This window comes from Prionailurus bengalensis, chromosome A1 (genome assembly GCF_016509475.1).
Source record: "Prionailurus bengalensis isolate Pbe53 chromosome A1, Fcat_Pben_1.1_paternal_pri, whole genome shotgun sequence".
Taxonomy (NCBI): domain Eukaryota; kingdom Metazoa; phylum Chordata; class Mammalia; order Carnivora; family Felidae; genus Prionailurus; species Prionailurus bengalensis.
Window position 1 is genome coordinate 12,217,327 of NC_057343.1, and position 18,643 is coordinate 12,235,969.

Below are 18,643 nucleotides of genomic sequence, written 5' to 3' on the forward strand. Positions count from 1 at the left end.
GCCACCCTTAAAACTGCCCACGTTCTCCACCAGGATCCCAAGGTTGCTAAGATAAACACATATATTTCGGCAAAAATGACCCTTAAAATTCAAGGTCCCAAGGACCAACTCCAAAGGCATAAATAGCCTGTGTGAAAAGTAACCTGTGGTTTGCCATCAAAACTAGTTTCATAAAGTATTTGAAACAGACGTCGGGGAATTTCACTAGTGATTCCTTTTGCACTGCTAATCTATGGGAAGAGACACTGTCTGCCATCAGTTATCAATAAAAAAAAAGCATATATTGGTTTAATTACATTTTATTTGGTGTCTTGGTATCCTCAGTCCCTGTCCTTTCTGATTCGATGCTGGCTCCCCAGCCCATGTGCACAGCTATACTCTGCACGCCTCCTACTGCTGGCTGAGCACCCCTTCCAAACCCAGAGGGCAAGGGGCCAGAACTCAAGCCAGAAAGCTATCAGAAGCAACATCTGAACAGAAGACACAAGGCTTTGCAGGCCTTTCAGGCCCTGAAATCCTCCTGGATACCCAGCTGTCTGTGCATAGTTGGGCCTAAGGCACAGTTGGGCCTCGGGGTTGTGCCAAGGTTTCCACGCACGGCAATGAGTTATGAATCTCTGAGGTTGCACTGATGGATTTTGAGGTTGCACATACTTCTGTCTTAAGAGGTACCCACACCAAAGACTTGCTTTCCCAAGGGAGAAAAGGCAAAATCAGGAGAAAAGTCAGAGTCAATTTGCATAACATGGCAGCAAGTCCCACTGGACCAACAGCAGCTTATTCTCGGGACTCTGTTCTGAGGAAATGAGCAGTATTTATGGCCTAATAAACCGTCTGCTCCGTAATGAAAGGGGCCAGAGGAGAGCCCAGCACAGCTGTAAACTGGGTGAAGGAAGCAGGAAGTCGGGCATAAATACAACAAAGTCAGGTGTCGCTGAGGGCAGCGAGCACCGGCTCAGAGTTCCCAGCAGAGGCTGAACTTAGGTGATAGAACTGTGCCAAATGTTTAAATATGCAGCTCATTTTTTTTTTTAAAGTTTATTTTTTTAATGTTTATTTATTTTTGAGACAGAGAGAGACAGAGCATGAACAGGGAGGGGCAGAGAGAGAGGGAGACACAGAATCTGAAACAGGCTCCAGGCTCTGAGCTGTCAGCACAGAGCCCGAAGCGGGGCTCGAACTCATGGACCACGAGATCATGACCTGAGCTGAAGTCGGACGCTTAACCGACTGAGCCACCCAGGCGCCCCTAAATATGCAGCTCTTAATCTGCTTCTGGAAACAAAAACATCTTAAACCCTAGAGTCAGGCTTACCTGAGAACCACGAAGTCCCTGGAAGGATGGGGGGCCATGCTGTTCAGCACGTACTGATAGATTTCTGTTTGCTTGTCCAGAGTTTCCACAACCTTCCACTGCACAAAATCCTCATCCCACAGGTGACGCTCTCTCAGCACACGATTCAGAACCACCGAGGGGGGCGCTTCGACCTCCGCAGAGGCCTTCCATAGCTTCAGCGGATGCCCGTCCCCCACCTTGGGAAAGACACCATCGAAGGCTGAAGGGGCCAACTAGTTCCAACGAAAACCTACCATACTTCACTGGGCGCTCAAAAAACATCACTGGTTATGTCACTGGGAAGTGATTCTGCATATCTCAGGTTTAAGACGTTAAGATGTTAATCTTTAAGCTTAGAAGAAAAATAACAGTGATCGTACAAATAATCTCCATCAACACACACGGTATTTACTGTGTGCCAGGAAAGATTCTAACCCATTTGATTTTTAAATAGCCCTCCTCCAACAGTGGTAGGATTATGTCCATTATGCAAATGAAAAACCAGGCACAGAGAGGCATGTGACTTGCCCAATGTCACACAGCTAAAGGACAAGGATAAGATTGGTACTCTGTACTCTGATTACATGCACCAGGGACTGCTTGGTCTCTAGAGTGGATCTTTGACCTGTTTGTGTGTGTGCCAAGCCCCATGGACAGAGTGGCCTTTTTTTTTTTTTTTTTTTTTAATTTAAGAGTGAGAGAGAGAATGCTAGTAGGGGAAAGGGGCAGGGGGAGAGAAAGAGAGAGAATTTTAAACAGGCTCCACACTCAGTGTCTGCCTAACATGGGGCTTTATCCTAAGACTCTGCGTTCATGACCTGAACAGAAACCAAGAATTGGACACTCAGAGCCCCTAGGTGCCCCAGAGAGTGGCCATTTTTATTTATTTATTTTTTAATTTTTTTTTTTTAACATTTATTGATTTTTGAGACAGAGAGAGACAGAGCATGGACAGGGAAGGGGCAGAGAGAGGGAGACACAGAATCTGAAACAGGTTCCAGGCTCTGAGCTGTCAGCACACAGCCCAACGCGGGGCTTGAACTCACGGACCACAAGATCACGACCTGAGCCGAAGTCAGACGTTTAACTGACTGAGCCACCTAGGCGCCTGAGAGTGGCCATTTTTAAAGCAAAACAAATCCCTGCTTGTTAGACATGGGGGTAATTTTGTTACAACCCTGAGATTACCTTTTTGAAAGCAAGATCTGTATTGTCTGTGCTGGAGCACGTGACCCAGCCTTTGAACTTCTCCTTGGCTTCTTTCTGGAGCCCCTGGACGAGATGTTCCAGGTACATATGGAAAGTTGCTCCGCTCTCCTCCAGCTGGGACCCCAGGTCTTCTAGAGTCGGAGCGTGGATCTCAGCCTCCACGTATGAGTTATGGGACTGGGCTACCAACTCATGTGGGACCTGAATCAACGGATGCACACAAGAGTAACATACTGAGCTAAAGAAATGCTGAAACTAATAGTTAGAGAAAGCAAAGTAATTTTGTCAAAACCCACAGTGTGGGCAACGGGCCTAGCGCCATGGGGATAGTTTCCCAAGATCAGTGGCAAGGCTGGGGTGGGGGAGTTTCCTAAAGTCAGGAAAAGCAAATATGTTTCTGAGACTACAGTTATTATCCAAAACATTGCAATGACTTCCCATTCATTCTTTCCGTTTTCCTTTTAACGTATTTCTCTTCGGTTTGGCAAAATGTGGGCTCAGGAAACTTAAAGCACATAGACTTAAGAGAAACATCAAATATGAGTCAGAAATAGCTTTACCTTTTTAGCACACTTTTCCCATTTACAGATGCCAATTCCACCACAAAAAGTATGCCAGCAGTCTACTTCAATAACTTCTTAAACACATCTGTGGCTACACTCAGAGCCTGTCATTGAGTCTTGCTTCACAGAAACAAGAGGGTTACGCAGATGTTGAACCTAATCAGGTCCAAGTTAACACATCCAACATAATTGGCTGGCTGGCCTTGAGGCTGGCACTGGAGGGCAATGGAACCGTTTTCTTGAAAACCATCATCACGGTAGCCCCAGGTGTCTAACTGTCAGGGCCTCAGTGATACAGAGCTCCTCACGCTTCTTGGGGGCAACGACCAGAGCTACGTCGTGTACTATTGTCATTATAAAATCAGGAACAAACACATATAAGCCGCAAATGTAGCAACGGTTCCAAGCATCTTCTCTGGCTCCAAGAGCTATGAGGAAGGCTGCCGGAAGCGGTTACTCACCTCGAACAGTCTGTCGCATTCTGTGATCATGTGGGCAAGCCCCTGAGCCGCGGCCAGGTTCTCACTGAGGTCCTTTTGATCTGGCTTCCCGGTGGCATATTTCTTCTGTATGACTCTATAATTGAAGGACAGAGTTGTAAGCGGATCCCAGACCCAAGAGCTTTTCGCAATTCAGAGCTTGTCCCTTTTGTTTTCGGTTCCCGTCCAAGATGCTAATCCAGATCCCAGACTTTCTCATTTCCAAATAAAAACAATGACCACACAGATATTCTGAGTCAGGGGAAGAGTCTGACAGCTCATAATGAAAAACCTTGGAAAAATACAAGGGCAGGAGTAACTGCTGGGGGAGAAATTTATCTATTTTTTCCCAAATTTGAAACCATGTCTTTACAGGCTGCTGTTCTCAGGTCTTAAGTCCTGCTTTTTTCATAAAAGATTGTAAATATGACTTCTTTCCCACCCACACACTACACACACACCAGAACACAATGCCTCAGGCTTTCTGGATGGCAATGGCCATCCTTCAGTACTACTTGGTTTTATATCTGAGCACATGAATTAGCTCACCTTGAAACATTTTCTTTCTTTTTCTTAAAGTTTATTTATTCAGAGAAAGAGAGAGAGAACAAGCAGGGGAGGGGAAGAGAGAGAGAGAGGGAGAGAGAGAATCCCAAGCAGGCTCCATGCTGTGAGCGTAGAGCCCCATGCAGGGCTTGAACTCACAAACTGTGAGGTTGTGACCTGAGCCAAAACCAAGAGTCGGATGTTTAACTGACTCCGCCACCCAGGGGCCCCTTAAAACATTTTCTGATTATAATAAACTAAATGCTGACAAATCCCCAAACTGAAGTACAATACTAGAAGTGTTTTTTGTTTGTTTGTTCGTTTAATGAACTATGGGGAACATCTAAGGATTATGGCTGTTGATGAGAAAAACCCACCTGGGGGAGCTTTCTTTCTTCAGTAAATTAAGATGAAAGAGGGAGGGGGCCAGACACACAGCCAGGTTCATGGGTGTCATCTGATTCTCTTCCACCGAGTTGACCACGTCACTCAGGAAGCACAGCAGCGTCTGCAGGACCTCCCTGCTTTCGTCGGCCAGCAACAGGACGGCCGCCTGCACTGCTTGCAGCCGCTGCTCCTTGGGGACATCTGCAGAAAGGCGGGTGCCGGGTCATTAGAGCAACAGCCACAGGAGGAGCCAGCTGGGGGCCCGTAAGGAAGCTCCACCTTCCCGGTGTGCAGACCCCCTCAGAGATACAACCATCACCGACTACCATGGTGACAGCCACTAACGGCACAAAGAAATAAGTCACCGCTTAGGCCTCACAGCTGCTGAGAGGCAGAGCTGGGACTGGAACCCAAGTAGTCCAGCTCCGGACCCACTGCCTTAACAAGAAACGCTGTTTGGCAAGGAACGGCCCCGTCCTGGCCTTTCACGGTCTCTGAGCTAGCCACCTGCTCAGCCGTTTGCAAACTGTTTTTCTGCTCTGACTGTAGCTGGCGGCTGGCCGGGGCACGGTCAGCCTGGCCTCCCTCATGTCCACCCTCCCACCAGACAGCTTGGGAAGCACCTCTCAGGAGGCCCAGGGCTCCGGGGCATGTGTTTGGACACCACTGTTTTAGGGGACGGCGGCCTTGCCTTCCCCCACCTCTAGCAGAGGAGCCAGGCCTCGATGCCATTTTGGCGCTATTAACCACGAGTGGTGGGACGGAGCTGGCTGGCCCTCTCGAATGACTCCTAGAGGCTTGGCTCCTTGAGGGTCAGCCGGACACATCTTCCTTTCTCCTACAAGTCCCCCAGGGCTTGGTGCAGAGGGAGTGTGCTGTTGCTTCATGCGGTGACCTAGCGTCATGCATTTCAGAGTTTTGGGGAGTATGGAAGTTGAGGTTGTACTTGGGGAAGAGGATCCAGGTTCACTAGGATGATGGGGAGGGTCTGGCCGTGTCGGGCCACTTTCCTTCGGGGTGGTCCGTGTGGGGTGGTGGTGGTGGGTGCTGGCCATGCAGGTCCAGAAGGGTGCGGGCGCCAAATAGGTGATGTGAACCGAAAGGGAAAATCCCAGCAAACGGGTGCTAGGCACTACATTATGCTGCCCCCTGGCTGTGTTCATTATTGATCTTTTAGGTCTGACTCAATGCCCTTATACCTCTGACTCTGAAAGACCCGGTCAAGAATTCACTCTGGTTACATGGTCTTTCTTAAAATACCATGTTCTCGAACAGGTGTCTGCAGTGGGGTGTCTGTCCTCTGAAGGGGTGGAGGAAATGCGCTTGTGACAATCCTTGACATGAGAGAAGAAGATATCAGGATTTTCAATGGTGTTTATGTTTTCTCTCATGCTTTAAAAATACTGACTGGGTACGTTTTATAATGTTTATCATAGTATATCACAGTATATTTCTACCATGAAAAATAAGTATACATGCTCAGATATTTACTAGTGGTAGGGGTACATGATAAAAAACATTGGAACCTGCTGCTTCAGAGGGCCTATGGTGTGACCTTCATCCCGGGTCTGGATCCTCTCCATCATTGTACATCCCAGGGTGGGGTACCCTCTGGACCCCAGTCACGCAGCAAACCCACATTTCTGGAAAAGCCTGATGTACAGTCAATGTTTTAGAAACCATCTCTACCCCTGCTACGTCCACTGTGTAGTGGCAGAAGACAGCCCGGGGTTTAGTAGAAAAGAGCCATTTTGTTCAAATTATAGCAGAACCTTTTTCTTTTTTTTTGCTTGTGCTGAAACAGAAGCAGATGCTTCAGGCTTGTCACTGAAGTGTTATAAATTCAGCTGAGCCATTGAACTGCTTTTAAATATGCTGCTTTGGCTAAGATGTCTAGTGTGTACATTGTTTAACTTCAGATCGCCAATATTCCACAACAAAATTTGTAAGAGTCATCTGTCATGGCTACATGTTGTCTCAACTTTCTCTCTAGTCACTTTTCCCTTTATCTGTCAGAAAGGATCTTCTATTATTTTCTATAAAAATTGTTGTGAAGGTCAACTATTAATCCCTAAATTCAGCATTCATCTTGAATCCTGTCCTCTTTGACCGTTGTGTTACATTCGGCACTCGTGTGGCTCCTGCCTCTTTCTCAGCTCTCAGAAGAGTACTCTAGACCTGCACATCTAAATGTTGATAATGGCAACAATGTGGATGGCTATCGGCATCTCAAATTCAATGTGCAGTTGATTCTGAACACCTCTCCTCTCCCTGCTCTCAAACCAGCTCTCCTTCCCCTCTTCTTTTCCATATTCTCCCAGTCACCAAATGTTAGGACTACAGAGTAGTCTCTGATCCCTCTATCTTTCTTCCTCCTGTAGACCAGTGGGTTTCAAATATTTTCATTATCCATCCAAACTCCAATTAATCATTTAATGAAAGTCCAAGAAGTAACATAGCTAAAATTAAAACTGCCCTGGAAAAGGGGAGGAAGAACGGTCCCTCTCTTTGACTCTAGAGTCTATCCACAGAACACTGAATTTCCAGTCTCACTGCTGGAAGTCACGGCAGGTAACCCAGTGCTTCACTTACTGTGTTAGCTCACTCACTAACCCCCGGTTCCTGAACAGTCCAATATCTCTTGTTCACCACTTCCACATTCATGGGTCACAAGAGCAGTTCTGATGGATATTTACCCTTGTGGCAGACACAAACGTGGATGCCTATTCAACATCTACTCCCTCTTTCTTCCTCTACAAGAAAACACACTTTCTGTTCAGGTGCGGGCTGCAATATGCTCAGGGAAGGTGGGTCCTTCCTGTGGACTAGGGAATAACCATGCTGGCCTAACTCCCAAATGGTAATCCTTCTCTTTCCAGTGACTGATTGAAGGGAGAAGGTATAAATAATTTCTGGCCTATGGGACCAAGATAAATGCTAGGAACTTTTGTAAATGTATCTCCCTGATAAAAAGAGACATTTGCCCAAGGAGAAGCCCTTCTGCTCTCTTCTTGACTTTGAATGTGATTTGGGGAAGACATGATAATTATAAGTTGTGGTAATCATAAATCTAAGTTGTGACCTTCAGGGGATAACCAAGAGAGGCTGACTTCAAGCCTGGCATCACTGAGCTGTGAAATTAACCGACTCTGGAATTACATAATTCCAGATTTCTTGTCATGTGCGATTGTATGATTTTTTTTTTTATTGTTTAAGCTATTTGTTGGATTTCTGGTTCTGTCTTTATAGCCGAGAGCATTCTAACTGGTAACTCCCTCAACAACACCCAAGGGTTGGTTCCTCAATGCTTAACGAATCAAGTATGAACTCTTTGCCCTGATATTCAATGCCCTTTCTTGGTATGGACCCAGTCTAATTTTTCAGTGTCAGTGGTCCTACATTGTACAGTTACCACTCATGCCAGCCAGATGAATACCTTGTAATTCCCTGACACATGCTCATGCTATTTGTATAACTCAACAAGTGTTTCTTCCATAGCCCAACCTTCCGTTGTGGAACCAAGTTCGATTCCTCATCTCAACCTCCTTGGGTTTTCTTTGTAAGCTTACTGTGGAATTTCTCCAATCTTGCTGCACGGCAGTTATTTATATGTCTCGTGTCCCTCAGTTGTAAGATCCTTAAGAGCAGAGAGTAGGTCTTACCAATCCATATCATCTGTAGCACTCAGCACAGTGTCCTGTGCATAAGAGGAAATTGGCAAATGTTTGCTCAGCTAAAATAAACCCTGCTTTGATCCAGTTTCTTGCTGGTGAGTCTCAGAAGGGGCCAAAGGGATTTATCTCTTGGAAATAATCTGGCTTTAACCTTAGACTAGTGTCAACCCTAACCTGAGAACTGATTAAATGTAAAGAATCATATATGATAGTTCCAAACCATGAGGGAGGCTTCATGGCAGCTCAATCTCTTATGGCAACAAAATCATAAACTCTCTGTGTTTGGGCTCACACAACATGTACCATTAATTTAACTTAACTTATTCACTTTGACAAAATAATATTTATTTAGTGGGTCATCACTTTATCCTGTTTTTACAAGTGGTATTTATTATAATCCCTTTTGGATTTGCACTATCATAGACTCCTGAAACACATTTAGCTCAGAATTCTCTATAGCAGGGATCTTCTTCAAATTGGATTAATTCCATGTTGAGTCCCAGTTCAGGTATATTTTGCTGAACACTCAAAGTCCACAGCCAAATATTTTTTTTCCCTAAAGTATTGGGACTTGGACCACTAAAATAATTTATAATCATAATATTATTGCATCTAGAAAAGAGTTACGTGTTCATTTCTAATATCCCCCTTTGCTGCTACCTTCAGAAGGATATGCTACCTTCAGAAGAATAAAAAATTTTTTATTCAATGGTTATCTTAATTATTGGGGCTTTGCTGAGAATTGTCAATTTAGCATCACTTAAAAAATTCCAAGTGAAAACATTACTTACTTGAATTAGGCCTAAGCTTCATTTGGTTTGTTTACTTTTCACCAATTAAAATACATTGTATTAAGATACATTTGCTTCTTATTTCTGGTCATTTGGCTTTGAGTCTCATATATCCCAAGGAAATGTTTATTTTAAAAAGATAAAATATATTTTTTAATGCTATTCATTTATTTTGAGAGAGAAAGCATGAGCGGGGAAGGGCAGAGAGGGAGGGAGAGAGAATCCCAAGCAGACTCTATGCTGTCAGGGCAGAGCCTGATGCGGAGCCCAAATTCATGAACGGTGAGTTCATGACCTGATTTGAAATCAAAGGTCGGATGATTAGCCCGACTGAGCCACCCAGGCATCTCCAAAATTAAGTAAGTTTATAAAAACATTTATATACCAAATAAATTCCATTGTGTCCCCTTTGCATTTTAAAGTTATTAAAAGTACATTGAAAGTTAGTTTTAGATCTTATGCAAAACCCTACTGAGAACGAAAACTTTGATGTCAAAAAGGTATTTTCAGAACCGTAAAATATGGCCTGGAGTTTCCATATCAAACTGTGAACAAAGTTTACTTTTGGAAAGAAGTGTAGAATGATAACTTTCATATATTTCTTTATGGATTTATGTATTACTTGTACAACAAGCACTCAGTCTGCAGAATGTTTTTACGTGGATGCGTGCGCATGAGAACAGTGGTCTGCATGGCTTCCACTTACACTGATAGATGTGGAGGAAGGTCTCGCTGAGCTTGTTGGTGAAAAGAGGCTCCGGGAGGTCCCGGAAGAACTGTTTTACCATATCCGCCACATCATAAGCAGATTGGTCCTCATAGCTGACATTCTCAGGGAAGCTCTCGTTCATCTGACGTAATGCATGGATTCGAGATTTCACGCCCGATTTTCGAAAAAGACCCACCTGAAACAAGTCACAGGGACGTGTTAGCGAGGCGGCCCTGGCCCCAGTCATTCTCTTCCTAAAGCAAGCAACCTGGGAGTGATGAGAGGGCATGGAACCAGGACCAGAATGAGCAGCAATTGCTTCCGAACTGGTAAAACCGTGAATGACGAGTTTAGTTACTTTGGGCAGTAGTTGAACGCTGACTTCCTCTCCCATAAAATAAAGATAAGAATAATACTCTACCCCACAGGGCGTTCGTGGAGACTAAATGACAAAATGTGCATGACAGTGTTTTGTAACCTGTAGCCTTCTAACACACTAGATGCTATCATGGCATTCACTTACCCAACAAGCAATGATTAAATACCACCCTATTGCAGGCATATTTACAGTTGCTAGGAGCCATTAGTGAGCAGAGCAGACCAGACAAAATTCCCTGCTGTCTGGGGTTGACACTTCAGTGGGGGGTTTTGAAAAAGTTTGGTCAATGGAAGGTTTGGTGGGTCCCAGATAAGCAAGCAGTGCACCTTTGGGGGAGAAGTTCATCGGGAATATGCTCATGAAACAAAATAATACCATAAACATGTATTTTGATTTAAGGGTCTTATTTCTTGTTCTCCTTTGGAACCCCTGTAATCCTCCCTATGTAGGTTTCTCATATGATGCTTGGCACCCATTATTCTACCTGGTTAGTTATTATGTGCATAAGCTGTGGCTCTAGTGAGGATCCCTGGGTGGCATTTTTTTCACTTTAAGCCATTGTCTTATGTAGGGCTTAGATTCCTCTTCTCTTTGACATGTAAATGGAGAAATGGAGCAGTAAGGAACCAAGGAGATAATGCTCCTAATAGGAATGAGTTGAGGTGGAGCAGAGCCCCAGGAGAATGGAGATTCCTGCCAGGGTCGGCAGGTTACACTCTTGGCCCCTCAAGAGGCTCTGCACTCTGGACTTGCCTCTACCCAAGAAACGACTGAATTTCTCTGGGACCCCTGGTTTACAGTGAATTTGCATGTCTGCTATTTTTTTTTTAACGTTCATTTATTTATTTTGACAGAGAAAGAGAGGGTGTGCTTGTGTGCACGTGAGCAGGGGAGGGGCAGAGAGAGAAGGAGAGAGAAGATCCCAAGGAGGCTCTGTGCTGTCAGCACAAAGTCCAATGGGGGACTGGATGCCACAAACCATGAGATCACGACCGGAGCCGAAATCAAGACGCTTAACCGACTGAGCCCCCCAGGTGCCCCAGCATGTCAGCTATTTTTAAGTGCCTGTAGGGCCCGGAGTTGCTCAAACTCGGTCGTTCATTCAACCCTCAATCTCTACTCTTCTCACTCCTGAAGGGCTCACAGGTTGGCTCACTTCCAAAAAGGTGGGGAGATTTTGAGCGGTCAGACAGGTAAGCAGCCGCACACCGGTCAGCCATGGCTCCTCCTCCCTGAGCCTGGGGAAACTTTCAGGCCATGTCAGCGGCTGCTCCGTGTGCCAGGCCAGGCTTGACCCAAGTTCAGGTGTCTGAGGAAAGCTCTCCTGGTTATTGCTCTAAATGGAGAGCTGTCCTAATTCCTTTAAAGTACAGTGACAGCAAGGGGAGAAGTCTGAGCGATGAGAGAATACTCAGGTTTTGTACACGTCAGCGGAATGGATCGCAGAGGACATCATACGCTGCTACGTTTTGTGGCAATAAGAACCGAATCCTTAGTAACACTTTTTTTGCATTCCCAGGCTTAGCACCCTAATTCCACAGATCAGGAATATTCAGGCATATTGTCACTGAAAACATTAATTGCTTTCTTTTTTATTTCTTAAAGTTTGGAATGTCTAGAAAATGCAAAACTTTGCCGCACTTAGAAGACTGCTTCAAGAATGCAAAGGACATTTATCATCCTCTGGCAACTGCTCCAAACTTCATCAAAGCGCATGAGAAGAAAGCACGTACTGTCGAAAGAGAAATTCAAGGTGTCAGATGAACGATTACTAAAGTGAGGTCCATCCTCAGCCTGGTTACATTCTCGACTTCTCTAGTTCTGGAAGGAGGCCCAGGACGGTGCCACGGGGCTGTGCTCCACGGGAGTTGTCAGAATCCAAGTGCCTGGAGGGTGAATTGTGAAGTATGACTCACAAACATTTATCCTCCTGTGAGTTGGTATTATTCCGCCTGAGAATTCCTGTTATTTTCTTAGCAGCAGAGGACTATTGATTGGAATCTATCAAGAATAGAGCAGATAGGTGTTTGTGGGTAAATTACGAGCAACCCGAGTCTTGCTGGCTTCATCTCTGGGTGAGTACCGACGTGCATGTACAAACACATCCCAGCAATGTTTTCCTCGTATTGTTCCGTTTCCAAGTTTCTTTCTAGTTTCAGCAAATATTGTTATTTTAATTATTTTAGACATGTCTGGAGCTCTCCAGCTGCGGGCTCTCAGCTGCTTGTTCTGACTTAGATCTCACAGGATGTCCAGAGGGCAGTCAGGTATTTATTTGTTCTGCCTCAAATTCTGACAATAACCTTCCCGTCCCACCCTTATCTTCCAGGGATGTGGGAAATATCTGTGGGATCTGTGGATTTTTGTTGGAAGCACAGAAGGAAATTTCTTTCCTAAACTTAATAAGGAAAAGGTGGTCTGAACTCAGACCAGATTCCAGATGTAGTAGCTCAGGATGGCAGAAGGGAAAGGCAGAAAGAAACCCCTGTCTTCAAGCTTAGCCCTACGCTGATGAAAAAACTAGCCTTGGAGCCACCCTACTTCCTGACTTCTTGTTACAGGAGCTCCTGAATTTCCTATTGGGTGCGCCATTTTGGGACTGTCTTCTTCTGTTCCTTGCAGTGGAAAATTCCCAGGACACAGTGACTAGAAGATTCTTCTGATGGTGTAGAGACCCTGAGAATAAGGAGAAGTCCACCTACCTTCATTAAGCAACCATGGCGGCTGGTGTGAGTGACTGGCAATAATCATTTCTTTGAAAAGTTTTCAAAGGAGTGATGAAATTTGCACTTCTGGTGAAAAAAAAAATTTTTTTTTTTTTTTCTCGAGTGAAAACAGAGAACCGAAGAAACCATGTTAAAGCTGTCGCTTCTAAGGGCAGCCTTGTCATCACTGTGGATGGGAGGCTGCCCCAGATCCCTCAGCTTCATTATGAGGAAGACCCAAAGAGTGTGAAATGTCTTTCATTTGCCTCTGCGCCTGTCACTGCCGGTAGTCACACAGGGCCCCATGCTTGGTTTCATTCTCTGCTGTCACCGTCTTGAAATTCTTAATAAGTTATGAACAAAGAAGCTCAAGTTTTCATTTCGCACGAGGCCTTGCAGGCTCCACAGCAGGTCCCGTTCTCGTGTGCCGCTAAAGCACGGCTCCAACACCCTCTCCAAGACGGGAAGACTAGCGGTCAGCAATGCAGAGTTCATTTCACAAGCATCTTGCATGTGATCTCTCCTTTCACAAGTAAAAGGGTGAGTGGCGAGCGTTCCCTTGGTCCAGTTTTACTTTCCTCTCTTTTGTCTTCCACCTAAAATCCCAGCTTTGAAAAAGCAGACTCAAAGTATAACCTAGAGAGGCCCCAGAGCATCATTTATGTCATCTGAGGTAGACAGCAGGACCATGATGAACAGGCAGCGCGTACAGGGCACCTGCACTGAGTAGGAAGTGTCTTCCCAGAATAATTGGGCTTCTAAAACTTACTGTTCCATTAGAATGAGAGGTCGGGCATGAGTGCTGCATTAGAATTCAAATTTCATCTAAATAACATTAAATCTCCTACTTGGCATCCTTTTTATGCTAATCCATTCAATACTTAATGATGTTTATCAGGACTTCCATTTCCTCTTCTTCAGAAATGTGCTCAGCTAATGAAGAAAGGTTGGTTTTATGCAGAAAGAGAAAGGTTCCTAAGTACAGGGTGTGGGGGTGCGGGGGGGGGGGGGGGAGGGAGGAGGGGCGGGTTCTGATTCTGAGCACTGCAGGCTTTGCCTCTCCTCTCCCTGCGGTGGCTTCACATTCATCAGGATGGGCATAACCTGTGCTTCTGTGCGCCACTGATTTAGGGCAGAAATAAAAGCTCAGCCAACAAAGCAAGGCTCCTCTCACACACTGCTATGTCTGAATACAAATGGTTCATAATTGAAGGCTGAACTTCCTTATTTCATCTACGGCCAGCTGCAAGGGTGAAAATGGATACACTGTGTTTCATCATCTATAAACTGTTCTGCACTTGGGAGTGTAGGAGGGGAAATGTTGGCAATGTTTCAGGGCCCCAGGGGGCTGCACTCAACCGTTGGTGATGAATGCTTATGTTTGAGGTGAATGCTTAGCATGAGGAAAAGGGGTCTAGCTCATGGTAGGAAGCCTCCTTCCCCGGGGTCCAGGGCAAAGCCTTGGGAGAGTCTTGGATGGTGGTTCAAGGGAACCATGTGAAGGGAGGCAGCACAGAAGCCAGTTAGAGAAAGGATGTTCTGGATGCTCTGGTTTCCTATGACTCAGGGGCTGAGATCTCCAGATCCTGTGCAGACCTAAAACTTTTCGGTTCTAATGAGGTGCTACTGGTGAAGAAGGAACAGTCTAGAGTGATGCATGTTCCTTCCCTCTTACTCTTGTCCCCTCTTTCTTTACTGATTCATTCACTTTTATGTGCTTTTGTTTGCTCTTAGAGTCTCTAGAATAGTCTTCCTTTTAAGCCTGGTTTTAATTTTCCATGTGTTTGTCTGGTTTTCCCTTGTGCCCTTGTTATTGCCACCTTCCTTCTTCACCGGGACCAGAGTGGGGGCGGGGGTGTCTCTGTGTGCTTTCCACACTCTGTGATGGTGAAGGGGAGGGACTTACAAGGTGGGGAGCCCTGCAGGTGTGGAGGGCATCATGAAGTCCTAACTGGCTCTGGGGAAAGTCCCGTTGACATTTTATGGATTCTTACTTTTGACTGATACAAGAGAGGGTTGCCTCATTCATTTTGGTTACATTTATAATCGGTATTTATGTCCTCGAAATCAGTCTTTTGCCCACAATGGTTTGCCAGCACACTGTTTTCTCAGTAAGGCATTCTTCCAGATTTCAAACACAGTTAGAGGCTTGATATGGAGACCAGGAATAAGCCAGTGAGCCAGGATTGAGGAGATTTTGGTGCCCACCATCCTTCTCTCGATTTGTGTGACTTTTCCTTCAGATAGGAGACTAGACCAAGTAACAGTGGTCTTACTGATGCCATCCATGATTCAGAATCTACAGGGGTCCTGAGTGGTTTCCAGTCTACACTAAAGGAGTGAGTAGAACAGTGGTAGTGTAATTCATTTACTCCCATCCAACTTTGTTCAAGAAAGAATTCAAGGTGACCTATAATGATCTCTAAAATGTATAAGATACAATTAAATTAAAGATAAAAGATAAGAAAATTTGAGCAAAAGGAAAATAAAGATGAAAAGGGCAGCCAGAAATGAGGTGGACATACAAAATTCATGCCAAATATTTACATATATTTACTACAGGCAGAATACACATTTGGCTCCGATCATTCTAGCAGCTAATATAGAGAGGAAAAAATACCCAGTTGTTTTTAATATTAAAAAAGCTAAACAAACAGAGTCATCATCCAAAAGAAACACAATGCTTTCAGGTGTTGGGGCCAGAAAAAGATTCTTCCATTATCACAGAAAGGCTATCACCTCATGTGATAACCAACATCATCAACAAACAAAGGGTATGATGCACAAAGGGTATGATGCATTCATCAATGAGTTGTTTAGGGCTATTTCTCAGAGTGTCCCTTGATGCTGGAGATGGCATCACTCTAGATCCACTGGGACAAGCAATTCTAACAGGTGACAGCAGAGTGGAGTTTTTAAAAACCTGGACTCTGGAGTTGGCTTTTCAAGCGAGTGTTGGCTCCACCATTGCCACCTGGGGACAACCCCACCCAGGGTGGATATGGCATTAAATGAGGCAGTGAATGTAAAACACTCAGTATGATGCCGAGAACATGCTGGGCATCAAGAAATGTTACTATTATTGAGCCAATTGCATAGATGGATTGCATTTGCTTTAGGTATTCCTGAACAAACACTGTTTTCCCTTGATAGAGCTTTTGCTGAGAAGCATTCACTGGCCATGCATTAGAATGTCTAGAACAAAGTATTTTTTGTTCTTGGGAATAGCCAGAGCCAAAAACTCTAAGGAAATTAGCCAAGAGGAGGGACGCATCTCGTAAACCCTTAGGAAAACTGAGAAGCTTGGAAAAACAGGTGTCTGAAAAAAAGGTTACCCTCCACAAAACACAATCTTGGGTTTTGTGATATTCATAGATGATCCACCTTTGATTGGTGTGCAGTTTTGGTAAAAGCTCTAAAATTAAAAAAAATAATAATAATGCTTAAGTAACTGGATTCATTGGTTTGCTCTATTCAGATGTTATTCACAAGTCAGTTAATGCTGGGGTATCTGCTGAGCACCACAGTTATAGAAAAGTGGTCTGTTCCCTTCTTTCTGAGAAATAACAGGGAAGCTACTAAAGCCATTTCTCAAAACACAAGAGTCCTCACCATGACAGTAACAGCAGCCACTCCTGCCCTCCACTATGCCATCGAAATAAGTGGAAGAAATGTGAACTTGTATATTCTCTAAATTAGGAATGGGGAGGCAAAAAGGGGATCATGCATCATATGAAGAAGTTACTCCTATTCTATTAGCTCCATTGAAAAGTGGTATCTGATTCATCAAGAGACCATCCTGATTCTGACTGTGATCTCAGTTTTGGGGTAGATACAAGCATAAGTAGCCAGGATCTGTGAGTTCATGTAGCTCAGCTCATTCTTATTCACTGAGGCCAAGGCCAAGGGTAAATCATTAAAAGGTGCAAATAATCTTAGGTGGGCATGGATTATTCACATGGTATTAAAGGGTATGATGCACAAAAGCCACTGTAGAAGACTTACCTGAAAATATCCCCACTACTCCAGGGTGTAATTTATCAAGTGGGAATATGGCTCTTTTGGGGGGCAGGATGTTTAAGAAACTAATGGGTATTAGTTTGGAGGAGCAATGGGTTGGCCTAGTAAATTACAGACTGGAATGCACTCTGGGTCCAATCATAGGCCACCATTATGGTGGTTCCCAAACAGTCCTGGAGACAGAAATCGATCTCTGAATATTTTATTTAGCATTTTAATCAACTCTACAGGATGAGGGGATATTTGACTTAGCTGACATCATTTTCAACATTTACTTGCACATTTAAAAAGATATAAATTAATTCATCTTTGGTTTAAGTTTTCCGGGTCATGGTGCTGAAAGAATGATGAAAAGGGATGAAACCATGCTGTGAAAACAGTGGCGGCAGTGGGCCAATAATTAAAAGGAAATGCAGTGTAAAGCATAACTCCCAGTTTCTGGGGAATGTAAATTTGCCAGCACAGGTAGAAGCTATTAACATGAATTTTCACTCAGGACCTCATTCAAGTTGCCAGTGAGGAAATACCTTCAAATAGCTTGATAAGGATGTAACCTGGTCAAATTCAACGCTGACATATAAAGATCACAGTGCCTTTTCTTTTTGGTGAGGCACGTCTTATCTGATACTGGAGGGATCGGACTTGGTCCGGCATTCCATAAATGCACGCCTGTGTTTGGGATGTCCAACCATACCTGATCGAGGCAGTTGCTACGCAGGTATCTGAGTGCTTGCTGAATACTCTGAGGCAGGGGCTGTCCCGTTCTCTGCACGTGAACTATGAGGGGAACACCAAAGACAGTCTTGTCTTTGTAATCAGGAACTTTCATCCTCTTCATGAACTTTGGAACTGACCTAGAATTCACAGAAACCAGGTCACGCGAGCCTCTTGGGGCAGCCTGTGGGGAGAGGCTGTGAAAGCAAGCAAGAGGGAAGCCAAGCTTTTGTTGGAACAACCAACAGACACAGGGGGAATTCAACATCTCTCCCTTAATGAATCACATTACATGGAAATACTGTGTGTGCCCCTTGCCTATGTTAGATGTCTAACTATTAAACAGCATGATTCATGTTAGCGGGATGGATTTATGGCTCTGTTTTCAAGTCAAGTGGACAACCTTCCAGTTTAATTGTGAATGACATTTACTGTCCCCAGTAAGACAGAAGAAATTTAAAAACTACGAGAAGAAGAAATTTAGTTGGGTTTGGAGGAGAAAGGAGGGGAGAGATGATGAAGCACTTCTTGGCTACGTTCTTACTTTTCTAGAACCGGTCGAACTTTTTAAAGGAAATTTTAATACAAGCATATATTGATTTGACTCTGCAATTTATAACTTCCTAAAATATTTTTATAAAGGCACTTTCGATTCTTCTCTATACATAATATATAACATAAGACGATTAATGACGTATTTTATATTTTTTCAAATCCATCAACTCATCTAAAATAGGGACTCACTTAAGGTTTCAACACACGCTTTTGTCAATTCCTTACTATAAAGGTTTACTGCATATTCTTGTTCTTATTTGCCAGTGTGGTAAACGCAGAAATGTAGTTGAAGAATCAAATGCTCTTTGAATGAATCAACGCTCTAAGTGTTGAGCTCTGCCCTGCTCCAGAAGGTACGAGTGACAGCTGTTTCTTTGCAAGCTGCCAGAATTATTTTATGGCCAGTTTATTTTTAATTCCTCTGTTCACTATTAATCACCCTTTGCTGGTCTTTGTTTCCTTCTTGGAGCCTGACTGCTTTCCCTGGAAACTAACAAGAGAGCTACAGATAAAGCAATGCTTCCTGCAGGCGACATCACGTCCCCGCTGCGGCAGCACAGAAGGCAGACAGTAAGG

At 44.3% G+C, this 18,643-nt stretch overlaps 1 protein-coding gene across 4 annotated transcripts in view; it reads right to left on the bottom strand.

Annotated features, from left to right (window-relative positions):
- STARD13 (StAR related lipid transfer domain containing 13) overlaps positions 1–18,643 on the bottom strand; it is a 242,541-nt gene that overhangs the window by 4,794 nt on the left and 219,104 nt on the right. For 2 of the 4 annotated variants that reach the window (XM_043576630.1, XM_043576624.1), the window contains exons 7-12: positions 17,493–17,652; positions 9,692–9,890; positions 4,511–4,721; positions 3,570–3,684; positions 2,525–2,746; positions 1,316–1,533 (exon numbers count right to left, since the gene is read on the bottom strand). In XM_043576630.1, coding sequence (XP_043432565.1) covers positions 1,316–1,533; positions 2,525–2,746; positions 3,570–3,684; positions 4,511–4,721; positions 9,692–9,890; positions 17,493–17,652 — 1,125 coding nt within the window. Of the gene's footprint in view, positions 1–1,315; positions 1,534–2,524; positions 2,747–3,569; positions 3,685–4,510; positions 4,722–9,691; positions 9,891–17,492; positions 17,710–18,643 lie in introns of all 4 variants that reach the window. The other 2 variants (XM_043576617.1, XM_043576613.1) reach the window with 1 other exon arrangement.